The sequence below is a fragment of the Geotrypetes seraphini genome, chromosome 15 (assembly GCF_902459505.1).
Source record: "Geotrypetes seraphini chromosome 15, aGeoSer1.1, whole genome shotgun sequence".
Taxonomy (NCBI): Eukaryota; Metazoa; Chordata; class Amphibia; order Gymnophiona; family Dermophiidae; genus Geotrypetes; species Geotrypetes seraphini.
The window spans coordinates 5,054,713-5,069,061 of NC_047098.1; the positions used below are offsets into that span (position 1 = coordinate 5,054,713).

At 47.2% G+C, this 14,349-nt stretch overlaps 1 protein-coding gene across 11 annotated transcripts in view; it reads left to right on the plus strand.

Annotated features, from left to right (window-relative positions):
- Window positions 1-14,349, plus strand: part of EPHA8 (EPH receptor A8) — a 129,954-nt gene that overhangs the window by 56,408 nt on the left and 59,197 nt on the right. For 7 of the 11 annotated variants that reach the window (XR_004537111.1, XM_033922072.1, XM_033922075.1 and 4 more), the window contains 4 exons: window positions 4,233-4,388; window positions 9,357-9,692; window positions 10,566-10,690; window positions 12,565-12,727. Coding sequence is in view for 8 of the 11 variants with exons in the window: in XM_033922072.1 (XP_033777963.1) it covers window positions 4,233-4,388; window positions 9,357-9,692; window positions 10,566-10,690; window positions 12,565-12,727 (780 nt within the window). In the remaining 3 variants the exon portion in view is untranslated. The remainder of the gene's footprint in view (window positions 1-4,232; window positions 4,389-9,356; window positions 9,693-10,565; window positions 10,691-12,564; window positions 12,728-14,349) is intronic. The other 4 variants (XR_004537112.1, XR_004537113.1, XM_033922076.1 and 1 more) reach the window with 2 other exon arrangements.

A 14,349-nucleotide genomic window follows, 5' to 3' on the forward strand; every position in this document is an offset into this window, starting at 1 on the left:
CAATGCAATATGGGTCAAAACTGTTGCTAATTATTGTTACTTAAGCTACTGCTTATACTTTAAGAGCGTAAGAGTATATTTCAAATTTGAGAGACTTAGCAATGATCGGGCGGTGAGGCGGTGGTAACTGCCTTCATGTCTCTGAGCAGAGTTCGATTAGGAGTGGATAAGAATCATATATAGGACATCTCATAATCGCTTAACAGAGTGACTTTTTTCAAAACTATCAACTGTTTTTAGTCACTCAACACATAAGTTTTCTTGAGTTTATTGGCCCTCGTGTGTTTTTTGACAAAGCTAAATACCGGCATGTCTCTGAGCAGAGTTCGATTAGGAGTGGATAAGAATCATATATATATGCCTATAATCTATGTACCAAAAGTAGGCGTCTACTTTTCTTTATAGACTCCAAGTAGGCACATTGTAGGCACTTCTTTATACAGTATAACTATCCTCTCTGTGACCTGTGGTCACTTTCCATGCCCTCCTAGCCCTATCTTACACACAACTTTCAGTTGCTTGATCTTCAAGTCCTTCCGCCACTGAATCTCCACCCTCCCATCCTATAGCTCTCTAGGATGCAGCACGACCAACCTGTCCTTAAATAATCTCCAACTGTCTGTTCAACTGGTCTTTGGACATACCTTCAGTTGGAATTTTGGACTGGATTGGCTTCTGCATCGTAAATGAACATTCCCAATAACGTGCCATTTGTAGGGACTCAAGGAAGAAGACAAAGCATGATTGGAATACATCGGGAAGGTACAAAAATGGGATTCTTTGCGATCTGCGCATGACATGGTTCAATGAAATGCCCAATGTCGGGAATAAAATGCACATCCCAAAACTTGACGGTCAAACGTGTGAGAAGATGCAATGCAGAATGAGTGGCCAAGGAGTCTGTGTAAGGCACACGAAGGCAAAGTGTGCAATGGACAGTGGAAAGATAACATCTGGGACAGATGTGCGAATAGAAATGTTGGAGCAGGAGTGAACTGAAAGTGATCTGGGGCCCCAGACGATAAGGGTCATGGGCCCCTAACCACCTGTCAAAAGTGATTAAATTTGATAGAGGCTAGGGGAGAATGGACCCCATACTGTAGGGTCATGGACTCTCCCCTGTCATCCCAAGAACATATTCAGGACAGGTGTATGTAAGTGTACAGCGAACCCAGCGAATGGATGTGCACAGAACACTGGCGATGAGCATGTTTAGAATTTAGGCAAATGGGTACGTGAAAAGGACAAGTCTGAAGGTGTGTACCGAATGCCAAATACGGATGGTCTCGGGACTCAAGGATCTCCCGTACGAGGAACGGCTGGATAAGATGCAGCTGTACTCACTCGAGGAACGCAGAGAGAGGGGTGACATGATCGAGACATTCAAGTATCTCACGGGCCGCATCGAGGTGGAAGAAGATATCTTCTTTTTCAAGGGTCCCGCGGCAACAAGGGGGCATCCGTGGAAAATCAGGGGCGGGAAACTACACGGGGACACCAGGAAATTCTTTTTCACTGAAAGGGTGGTTGATTGCTGGAATAGTCTTCCACTTCAGGTTATTGAGGCCAGCAGCGTGCCTGATTTTAAGGCCAAATGGGATAGACACGTGGGATCTATTCACAGAGAAAGGTAGGGGAGGGTCATTGGGGTGGGCAGACTAGATGGGCCGTGGCCCTTATCTGCCGTCTATTTCTATGTTTCTATGAATGTACGGGACAGATCAGTTCCACCCATTACTCTCTTGGAGCTTGGCTGATATTCCCTGGGGGTATATGCTCCCAGGTGACCGCAGCTGGCTGGATTTTGAGCGGCAGCTTTATCACCACATGACCCTGGGATCCCCAGCAGTTTCCAGGATGGCCGTTTGGCTGGAGCACATATGATGAATCGAAATGTTTTCTTCCTCTGAAAGTGCAGCTTTACCATATAATTTGGCATGAGCTATGGATGTCTTTTTATTGTATACAGGATAAAGAAAAGCATAAAAGCCAAGCTTTAATAGAAAACTTGGAGCCAAAAAATAAAACTTACTTAACTTAAGAGTAATAATGCGCAAAGAAGTTCCATCTCCAAACGACATTTGAAAGGATTGCGACCTCGTAAATTATCCCGATCTATTTGACAGTGATTATTTTATTTTTACTGTGCCCATAGATGAAGTGACCGCCAGAACCACAAGAAAAAGGCATTTTCAGAGGTGAAGCAGAAATGTGGGTCAAGAGACAGGTGAACTGCGTAATTTTTGTCTCAACATGAGGCTAAGGGCTTGTCTTACAAAGCCGCGCTAGCGGCTGCAGCGCGGTAACGGCCCTGAAGCACATAGAGATTTAGAGATTTAAAAGGTTTCGGGGCTGTTGCCACATGGCAGCCGCTAGCACGGCTTTGTAAAACAGGCCCCAAGACTCTGGGCTTATCTTCCCAAACGTAATGTCGTGAATGCTGGCTGTACAATCGCTCTTGGTCTTGTTAATTTCTATTCCTGCTTCCTTTTTGTGGATGAACATAATTGAAGATGCAGTTTATTACCTGTTATTTTGCTCATGGTTATCGAGTTTCAAGTTCAAGTTTTTATTAAAATTTGATGTACATGCATTGTCAAATACAGTCAAACCTTGGTTTGCGAGTGTTTTGTAAGACAAGTAAAACATTCTTGCAAATTGTGACTGGCACACTGAGCGTTGACTCGATTTGCGAGCATCCCCCGAGAACCAGCATCCCCCGCCCGAATAAAAGCCTTACCCCATTTGGCATCGGCACACAGCCCACAGGACATGCCGGTGAACGAAGATCCTTCCTGTTGTCTGGGCCTTGAGATCTCCGAGAATCTCAGAGAGAGCGAGAGCCAGAAGGCCTTGAGCATGCGCCGATGCTCAAGGTCCAGGCAACAGGAAAGATCTTCGTGCACCGGCACGTCCTGGGGCTGCATGCCGGTGCCAGATGGGGTAAGGCTTCTGTTCGGGCTGGCAGGGGATGCCGGTTCACACAGGGGGCGTTCGCAAGCAGGGGGAGTGGAGCAGCGCCGCTGGCCTCGGGGGATGGGGGTGGGTGAGAACGAATCAAGCGAGTTTCCCTTACTTCCTATGGGGAAATTCACTTTGATATACGAGTAATTTGATTTACGAGCATGCTTCTGGAACGAATTATGCTTGTAAACCAAGGTTCCACTGTATTTCAAAGCGTATTACAAATTTAAAAATGAGGGAAACACTGTAATAAATTAGTACAAATTAATATATACATACAAAAATCCAATACAGGTACAAAAGGAAAGGGGGATGAAGTTCAATAATTAAAGAAAAAGAGAACATTAGGGAGGGCAGAGAGAATTAATTTTGTATCTTCCTTCTTCTATCTCTTTTTAAGTCATGCAGATGAGGACTAATTAGGTGTTGGATGTTAAAAAATAAAGTTTAAAAGAGTAGCAACATTCCATGCGGAATCTCCAAAGAGCAGCAACATTCCATGCGGAATCCCCAAAGAGTAGCAACATTCCATGCGGAATCTCCAAAAAGCAGCAACATTCCATGCGGAATCCCCAAAGAGTAGCAACATTCCATGCGGAATCCCCAAAGAGTAGCAACATTCCATGCGGAATCTCCAAAGAGTAGCATCATTCCATGCGGAATCCCCAAAGAGTAGCAACATTCCATGCGGAATCTCCAAAGAGTAGCAACATTCCATGTGGAATCCCCAAAGAGTAGCATCATTCCATGCGGAATCTCCAAAGAGTAGCATCATTCCATGCGGAATCTCCAAAGAGCAGCAACATTCCATGCGGAATCCCCAAAGAGTAGCAACATTCCATGCGGAATCTCCAAAGAGCAGCAACATTCCATGCGGAATCCCCAAAGAGTAGCAACATTCCATGCGGAATCTCCAAAGAGTAGCATCATTCCATGCGGAATCCCCAAAGAGTAGCAACATTCCATGCGGAATCTCCAAAGAGTAGCATCATTCCATGCGGAATCTCCAAAGAGTAGCATCATTCCATGCGGAATCTCCAAAGAGTAGCATCATTCCATGCCACCAATCCAGGGCAAGCAGTGGCTTCTCCCATGTCTGTCGCAATAACAGACTATATTCAAATTCTGCGGTGTGAGATGTTCTAAGACACAAGAGTGTGAGCCACATGCCCTAAAATCCCAGTAGCAGTCGCTAGACAGGATGGCTTTTGTTGATTTCCTGCTTTGTCTCACGAACATCACTTACTAACTTGTTTTGTTTCCCACAGCATGTAAGCTTGGTTTTTACAAGTCTGCTCCTGGCGATCAGCTGTGTACGCAGTGTCCAGCACATAGTCACTCGGAAGTACGAGCTGCACAGGTTTGCCACTGTGATGCCAGTTATTATCGGGCTGCCCTGGACTCCCCCTCTGCTTCCTGTACTCGTAAGTATTTCACACAATGAGCCATGCATAGCCTGGAGTATTTGAGGAAGGGTCAAGGAGGTTGCTATGCTTACTACCTTTTAAAGCCATCGCTACCCTGATGACAATACTTGACCTATATGTGGGAAGGGATAAACTGAATAAGTGGAAATACGAGGTGAATACACTTCTCCCTCCGTATCCACGGGAGTTTAGGGGCAGAGCTGGCCCGCAAATATTAAAAAACTGTGAATAATATTTGGGCTGGTTCTGCCCCTAACCCCTGCTTCCATCGGCTATTTTAAGCCCTGTAAGTCCCCCCTTAAGCCTTACCTGATGGTCTAGTGGATTTTCGGGGCAAGAACAATCTTCCTACTCTCCTGCCCTGTGCAGATTGCTCTCAGGAAATGGCTGCCTTGAGCTCCCGTAGTCTCTCGAGCCATTTTCTGTGAGCGATCTGCCTCAAAAACCCACTAGACCACCAGGTAAGGCTTTAAGGGGGGGCTTACAGGGCTTAAAATAGCCCAAAAAATTTAAATGGGTTTTTTGGTTTAAAATCGCAAATAACCGAATTCGCAGATGCTGAAACTGCGGATTTGGAGGGGGGAATGTACTGTTCTTCATCGTAAGGCTTTGGGAACCAGTAAAATGGGTTCATTCACTAACTGGGAGGGTCTGCTTGGAGGGAAGATAGAAACATGATGGCAGATAAAGGCCAAATGGCCCATCCGCAACATCTACTATCTCCTCCTCTCCCTATTGGCTAAGGCTCTTAACATTTGCATCTCCTCTTCCTATAGGCTTAGGCTCTTTACACCTGCATTGTGAGGTCATAGAGCTTTATGGTTATAGAAACATGATGGCAGATAAAGGCCAAATGGCCCATCCAGTCAGCCCATCCATAGTAACCATTATCTCTTCCTCCCTCCGAGAGATCCCATGTGCCTTTCCCAGGCCTTTTTGAATTCAGACACAGTCTGTCTCCACCAGTGTTCCCGCTAAGGTGCGCTGGCCTGCGCGCGCGCACAAAATATTACATCGCAGCGCAAAGTTTCTCTTCACAGCGCACACACGTGTCGCAAAGGTAAGGGGAGGTAAGGTAAGGGGACGCATTGGGGGGATTGCACTTCCCCACAATTGCCATGCTTCGGTTCCTCTTCTTCCTTCCTTCCTCCCCCCCCCCCCCCCGCGGGACCCTGCGGCACCATCAACTCTTACTCCCTCTAATGTCGGCCCTGCAGCTCCAGACTTCCTCGCACCTTCTCCCCTCCCCCTTTGGATCGCTATTATTTTAAATGTTATAGCCGCGGAGCTGTATCCATCAGTGGAGATGTCTAACCTCGGCCTGCCCTGGAACTCTTACTGCAACAGTGACTTCCTGTTCCTGCCTAGACGGGCGGCTGCTGCAGTAAGAGTTCCGGGGCAGGCCGAGGTTAGACATCTCCACTGATGGATACAGCTCCGCGGCTATAACATTTAAAATAATAGCGATCCAAAGGGGGAGGGGAGAAGGTGCGAGGAAGTCTGGAGCTGCAGGGCCGACATTAGAGGGAGTAAGAGTTGATGGTGCCGCAGGGTCCCGCGGGGGGGGGGGGAGGAAGGAAGGAAGAAGAGGAACCGAAGCATGGCAATTGTGGGGAAGTGCAGAGCTGCAGGGAAGAGTGTTGCGGTACCCAGCTGGAGGGAGAAGGAAGATGAGGGAGGGAATTAAAGGAGATGCCAGGGCTTGGAGCATAGGAGGAAGGTATGCCAGTCTAAGGGAAAAGGAAGGGGGAGATGTGAGAGCATGGAGGGGGAACGAAAGATGGAAGAAAAGGAAAGGAGAGAGATGCCAGAGAATCAGGGAAGGGGAGATACCAGACTATGAGGAGAGGTGTGGGAGAGGGAAGGCGAGGAGAGAGATGCCAGACCAATGGGGTGAAAGGAGAGATGGAAGGGGGAGGCATACAGTTTCTGGAAGGGGCATAGAAGGAGAGAAGATGCCATATAGGGGAAGAGAGACGGCAGACAGTGAATGGAAGGAAGAGAGTTACAAGAAGATGAGGAAAGGAGAAACCACAGAAGACAAAGGTAGAAAAAAATTTCTATTTATTTATTGCTTTAGGAGACATGTGTCACTGTTTCTGTGAAGCATTGTATGCAGAGTCCAGCTTCTTGCTGGTTCAATTTAACCTTTGTCTATGTATTTTTATTTTATCCCCCCTTTTACAAAACTGTGAAGCGTTTTTAGCACCAGCCTTGGTGGTAGCAGCTCTGATGCTCAGAATTTTATGAGCATCAGAGCTGTTACCTCCGTAGCTAAAATCCACACTACAGTTTTGTAAAAGAGGGAGGGGTTAGTTTGTGATTACATATTCCTTACTAGGCGAAGGTGTTTTCTGTGTTCTGTGTGTTCGAAAGACATGGTTTTCTGTTAGGATTGACGGTGTAGGATTGATCTGTGCTGGTCTGGCTTGTTTAGTTTTACAATGGGTGTATTGATGTACTGCTCACTGCAATATGTAAGATGCTGCCTTTTCCTAGGTACTCATGTGTGACGTGTGGTTTGTTACTAAAAATCATGTTTTTCTTACAGATGGGGGGGGGTGCCAAAAAATGATGGGCCCCGGATGTTACATATGCTAGGTACGCCACTGTATGTAAAGATACCAGAAAGCTGGCGTAGCAAAAACTTCTAAGTTTTGAGTATTTAACCCTCCCACAATCTCACGGGCACTCGTTTCAAGTTTATTGAGATTTTGATTTAAACGCAATATCAAATATTTTCAATGCGTATAACAAAAATAAATTTGGGGAAATAAATAAAACCATTTGAAGTATTCCCGCTAAGCTGCGCTGGCGTGCGCTGGCGCACAAAATATTACATCGCAGCGCACACGTTTCTCGTCACAGCGCACGATCGGAAGAGGCGTACGGCAGATGGCAGGGCGGCGAGAGGAGAATCGGGCGAGTTGGCTCATAACTTGCTGGCGCCCGATATTTTTGGCTCACGGTGAAAAAAGTTTGCTCACAACACCCGCCCGCTTAGAGGGAACACTGGTCTCCACCACCTCTTCTGTGACGAATAAGGCTGAATGATGGGAAAGGTGGAATGGATTTGAATAGAAATTGCAGAAAAGTGAGGAAAGTGACAAAAATGGTAGGAGGGTTTGCACCAAAAGAAGTATGAGAAGAGACTGGAAGACCTCACCTCTGGAGAAAAAGAGGGACAGGGGTGAAATGATGCACACCAAGTCTTTTCCGGAGAAGGGAAATTCGTTCAACTAGAGCAGTGATTCCCAACCCTGTCCTGGAGGAACACCAGGCCAATCGGGTTTTCAGGCTAGCCCTAATGAATATGCATGAGAGAGATTTGCATATGATGGAAGTGATAGGCATGCAAATTTGCTTCATGCATATTCATTAGGGCTAGCCTGAAAACCCAATTGGCCTGGTGTTCCTCCAGGACAGGGTTGGGAACCACTGAACTAGAGAACATACATTGAGGTTGAAAATAATGTTAGAAAATTCTTTTTCACGGAGACGGTGGTGGATGCCTGGACTGCTCTCCCGAAGGAGGTGGTGGAGAGGAAAATGATGACAAAATTCAAAAAAGCATGGGATGAACACAGAGGATCTCTAATTAGAATATGAACGGCTAACTTTCATGGTCTGAATCCCGTAAAGTAGATGGTTTGGATAGGCTGGAGTGAGTTTCAATAGCAACTCTAGTGGTTAACATAAGAATTGCTGCTGCTGGGTCAGATCCGGGGTCCATCGTGACCAGTAGTCCGCTCACGCGGCGGCCCTCTGGTCAAAGACCAGCTCCCTAACAGAGACCAGCCCTACCTGCATACGTTCTGGTTCAGCAGTCTAACTTTGTCTTGAATCCCTAAAGGGTGTTTCCTCTATGGTTGGAACCTAAGGACAGTACGGGTGGACCTCTAAGGTTTGTGGCCCAGAAGAAACAAAGAAGAAAAAAAGACATTTCAATCATGAAATTGTAATGCATGTAGTTACAGAGCAGACTGGAAGGACCATTCAGGTCTTTATCTGTTATCATTTACTATGTCACTATGTTATGTTGTGCAGGGTGAGTTGGAGATGAGAAGGAAGAGACGGAGTCAGTGAGTACGTTGGGGATAGATGAATTGAAGGATTCTCGCCCTTTCCAGGGCTTTTCCCAATGACAATCTGGGTTCCCACACTGTCGTTTATGTTTTGTCAAAGTGAGCCTACTGTTCTACTGAGCATATGATAACCAAGTGTGTCCAATGAGTACCTCTTGCAAGACAGTCACAAGGAAAGGGAAGGTATTGCATATGACGATCCCCAAGAGCAAAAGGGCTCTGCATAAAGGAGAGGGATCAGTCATGATGACGATCTGATGAGAGCCCAGGCAGAGATGCCAAAGGTACACTCCTACCTCCGTATTTGCGGGGGTTAAAGGCAAAGCTGGTCCGCAAATAAGAAAAATTTGCGAAAACTTTAGGGCCAACTCTAACTCACTCCTACCTCCCTCCCAGTGTCACAGAGCTGCCTAAGCTTTGGCAGAAGCGACTTGAGCTTCGGTTCTCCCACCACACTGAAAATGACAAAGAAGCCTGTGGCAATTGACTTTTAAAGTTTGGTGGTCTAGTGGTTAAAAGCGGGGCAGGAGCGATTCGTCTACGTTCCTGCTCCGTGCAGAACCATGAACAAAAATGACTGCCGTGAGTTTCTGCTGTAGTCTCACGAGACCATGAGAACTCACGGCAGCCATTTTTTGTTTGCGGCTCTGCCCGAGGCAGGAGTGTAGGTAGCTCGGTCCTGTCCCGCTTCACTGCTAGACCACCAAGCTTTAAAAGTAAGGCGTGAAGAGGTCTGGGAGGAGGGGATGGGTCAGATTTTAGAATCTCGTGAATAACCAAAGTCACGATTCCTAAACCCACGAATATGGAGGGGCGCCTATATATTGTGTGATTGGCTGAGGTCTCACTGCTTCGCTTTACACATCTCTTCTGTTGCTAGGTCCCCCATCAGCTCCTGTGAGCCTGGTCTCTGGCGTGAATGGCACTGCAGTGGCATTAGAGTGGTCATCTCCCCTGGACAAGGGTGGACGTAGCGACATCTTGTACGACGTGATCTGCAGGCGTTGTGCCTGGGATGTAGGGCAGTGCGAGGCCTGTGGAGCTGCGGTCCGATTCATCCCACAGCAAATGGGCCTCTGGCAGACTTCTATCACTGTGACTAACCTCCTTGCTCACATGAACTACACCTTCTGGATCGAGGCCATCAGTGGTGTGTCAGACCTCAGCCTGGAGCCACGCAGATCTGCCACCGTGAACATTACCACGAACCAGGCAGGTAGGCTCCAAATATTACAGCCCTCTATTACTAGCTACCCAGACTCCTGGTACTGTTGTATCAGTTGTTCCAGTGAATCCAGTCTTAGCTATGCTCCATTGCATGCATGAGGGAGAAGGGGTGTGTGTGGGGGGGGGGGATTTCATATACCACCTTTCTGTGGTTACAATCAAAGCAGTTGATATATTGCATACAGTTACCCAATTTGTACCTGGAGCAATGGATAGAGTTATGTGACTTCCTTAGTGTCACAAGAAGCTGCAGTAGGAATTAAACCCAGTCCACCTGGTTCTCAGGCCACGGCATTAACCATTAGGCCACTGCTCCACACGTGGACTTGAAGTTTTGCATTTCTTGTGGAATGGAACTGGACTGAGGTGTAGTGAGGGTAGGAGGTGCCTGAAGCGATGGTGCCCCTCCCCCTGCTCTTTCCCGCTATCCCTTTCCCCCTCCTCCCTGTACCTCTAAATCTTCGCCAGCGTGCGTGGCTTCTGCAGCATGCTGCTCATACCAGCGTTGGATTTCCCTCTGATGTCACTTCCTGGCCCCGTAACCCGGAAGTGATTCAGAGGGGGAACCAGGCTGGCACAAGCAACAGGCAGGAAAAGTTGCTCGCGGGGGAGGGATGGCGCAAGCGTGGTGTGGCAGGGCGGAGAGGCGCCTGTGCCGCCATTGACACGGTGCTCGGTGCATCCGCCTCCCCCCTTAGTACGCCAGCGGAACTGGGAAATCTGAACTACAAATCCCAGCATCCAGTGGGGTGAACCCAAGGCTGAATCAACCCCGTGGCATCAGTCTGGAGCTAGCTGGCAAACCCTTCCACTGCAGCGAAGCTTCCAAGATGCTAAAACTCATTTCTCCTTCATTCTTCAGCTCCATCACAGGTGATGCTTATTCGCCAGAAGAGCACAGGACAAAACAGTGTCACACTGCTCTGGCACGAGCCAGACCAGCCCAATGGCATCATCCTAGAGTATGAGGTCAAGTATTTCGAAAAGGTAACTGCTATTTTTCATTCTACCTGACCTAGAAGTGCTGGCTTCTGCCTCTAGGTGGCAGCACGGCGCATTCTAGCTTGTTGTCTATTGTCTGCACACATTGCTCCGGTTCTGTGTGAGCAGCACATGGGTTCTTGGCTAAGTATTAATCGCGAGTTTTGTCCCTCCTCGCACACGCGAGGCAATGAGACAGCAGCAGATACATAGCTTCCTCTCAGGAAGAGGCCAACTTAGAGCAGCTGAAGAGGTGCCAGAAAACAAAATCAGTGGAAGAGTTGTTCGCTTGATGTACAGTTTTATATTTTTGTATGTTGATTGTACACTGCTTTGGTTTAAAGCGGTATATAAGTTTTTAAATAAATAAATAAAATTAGGGTTACCAGATTTTACTATTTTAAAATCTGGACTCTTGGCCCCACCCCCCAGGCCCACCCAGCCCCGCCCTGTTCTGCCCAAGTCAAGCCACGCCCCCTCAACCTGTTCTCATGCGCGGAGCCGTGTTGGGATGGCGTCTGCGCATGCACAGGTGTGATGCGATGACAGCACATGTGTGCGTGCAAGTGCGTGACATCACGGCATATCCGCGCATACGCAGATGTCCTCCCGAGCTGGGAAGCTTTTCAAAACCTGGTGCCGGGTTTTGAAAAGCCGTCCGGACCTGTCTGGGTCAATCTGGAAGCCTGGTAGCCCTATGTATAATGCGCACACAAGGAATCCGTGACATTGGATTTTGGAGCGTTCGTCTGCACTAGTGATCACCAAACAAGGAAGTGGAGTCTAATCCTTAGAATCTCTTGCCTTGATAAATTGGCTGCACTACAAATTGCCACAGGCTTCTTTGTCATTTTCACTACAGAGCCCCCTCGGTGTGCTGGGAGAACCCACGTTCAGTCTCTTACGGCCAAAGCTTAGGCAGCTCTGTGACTCTGATGCGCCAGAGAGGATTCCTGTCTTGAAATGTGAAGTCCGTAACAATATCCACTCTCCAAGTTTTTTTTCTAGAACAGTTTGAGTCTATTACAAATTCATTCCTTTTCTGAAGACTTCTTTTTACAGTACAAGAGCAAGGAGAGTACTGTGTTATTTCATGCTCACCTGGTAATGTGGAATAGGCAAGTATGAATTCTCACATGCAAGTACGAATGGTCACTGTTGACCAGTTGGTTTCTCACTGTTCATTGATTGTCACTGACCAGTTCATTGTTCTGTGAGTATTATTGCTCAGTTAACACAGCACTTTATCTAAAACCTTGTTTCCACAACTTTACCTGCTTTGCCTGATTACCCTGCCCGGCTCGGCCTCCACAGCCAGGCGAGGGATGCACAAAGCGCTAAGGCGCAGGTCCAGTCGGTACATCCCTCGGCTAGGGAGTCACCCATATGTGGCTGACTCATCCTGCTTGTCCTAGGAGAAAGTGTAGTTACTTACCTGTAACGTAGGTTCTCCGTGGACAGCAGGATAGTCAGCCACACAACCCACCCGCCTCCCCATACGGCCGACCCGGCCACAGCTAGGAACATCCTGGGGATTAGGGGGAAGCAGGGGGAAATGGGTAGGGCTCAGGCATGCCCAGTGGGGCCCGGGCACTGCACGTGCTCAGAGAAAAAAAAAAAAAAAAATCTCTCTGAGCTATTGGAGAGCTTATCCGCAAATTGGGAGGTGTTGGGACAACACCCATATGTGGCTGACTATCCTGCTGTCCACGGAGAACCTACGTTACAGGTAAGTAACTACACTTACTGTGTTATTTCATGCTCACCTGGTAATTCAGGGCTTCCCTGTTGACTGTGCTTTGTTATCCCAGGAGATGGGTGTTTGTCCTGGTGCTGGATATGTCTACGGTCCCCCTACTGACTGTGTTGTGTCCCTACAGAACAAAGAAATGCAGAGCTATTCCACTCTGAAATCCAAGGCTACCAGTGCAACCGTCTCTGGCCTCAAGCCTTCCACCTGCTATCTCTTCCAGGTGCGTGCCCGCACCTCTGCGGGCTGCGGCCGCTTCAGCCAGATCCTGGAGGTGGAGACAGAGACAGTGAGTAAGTGAAGGGCCACAGGAAAGCAGTATATGGAGATTGTGTGGAATTGAAGGGCCACGGAAAAGCAGAATGTGAGGGTTGCAGAAAAGGGAAACGTGGGGCCACGGGAAAGCAGTATGTGGTAACTTGGTGGTGCGGGGGGGGGGGGGGTTGGGACTAGGAAAAAAGTGGATATGGACAACAGTCTTTCCAATTGAAAAAGAGGCCAAATAAAATCAAGTGTCTATTGTATAAATCCACAAAATGGAAGACCCAACACAGCACTATGTTTCGGCGTATAATATGGCTGCCTCAGGGGCCACAAAATGCACTAAAACAGATAAAAACCAAACATAAATACTAAAAGATCCAACTGTTATAATATCATGAGTAAATACTAAAATTTTGTACTTTTGTTTGATTCGTTTATGTTTAAATTCACTGTATTGCACTGTCGATAATTGAAAACTAATAAAGATTTACAAAAAAAAAAAATACTAAAATTAAGAAAAAGCAAAAAAAAAAAAATTGCAAAAGACGAGAAAACATATTACCAGTGCGGACTGTGTCATATAAACATAAATCCATGAGAAATGTTAAACCTGGGTAAAGATGTAATAGTCACCCAGGTTTGGCATTTCTGATGGATTTATGATTTTAACAGTCATTATTGGGTTTTGGCCTGTTTTATGAAGCCACGCTAGCGGCTGCGCTGCAGTAACAGCCACGAAGCCCATAGAGATTTAAAAGACTTCGGGGCCGTTGCCGCTCGGCTTCGTAAAACATGGGGTTTGTTTTTGTTTTGTTTTAATAATACTTTGGTAATATGTTCTTGTCTTTTGGTAATGTCTGTCTACACATAATTTTTGTATTTATTCATGATATTATAACAGTTGGATCTTTTTGTAGTTTACTTTTTTATCTGTTCTGTATCTGTTTTATGTTTTAGTGCATTTTGAGTCCCCTGAGGCAGGCGTACACGCCGAAACACGGCCTTGTCGGGTCTTCCCTTTTTGTGGATTCATACAATAAAACGATTGATTTTCTTCGGCCTCTTTTTCAGTTGGAAAGACTTGTTCGTACCCACTTTTTCCCTTGACTGATTTCCTCGTGGGCTTTTCCTCCTGTTGGACTTTTTTTTGACTTGGATTCAGTCCTAGAGATCCTATATACACAGAAAAATTCCCACCTTTAATGCAAAGGACAAGGTTGAGGGCTATCGATGATACAGTGTGGAGCACTAGAGACTCCAGTCACTTAGGACACGCCCACGACAGCTCCAGTGCTGAAACTGGGTTTGTCTGGCACTCGCACAGGAATTGGAAGCCCCGCAGGTACTCTGCACAGAGACATGACTCATTTCAACCCACTCCCTGGCATTCTGCAGAGCTTGTTATATCACTCTGATTGGCCACCGTGGCTACTGGGCTTGATGGACCATTGGTCTGACCCAGTAAGTCTATTCTTATGTTCTTATGCATGCAGAGGGGTCGGGGCACAGAACAGAGGCGTGGAATGACAGACTGGCAGAGCAAAGTACCTGTCCTAGTGAGACCCCCTGCAAGATCCGGCTCTCCCAACCTCCTCCTGTCATCTAGCTGGGTGCAGTTACTTACCTGTAACTTAAGTTTCCTGTGGACAGC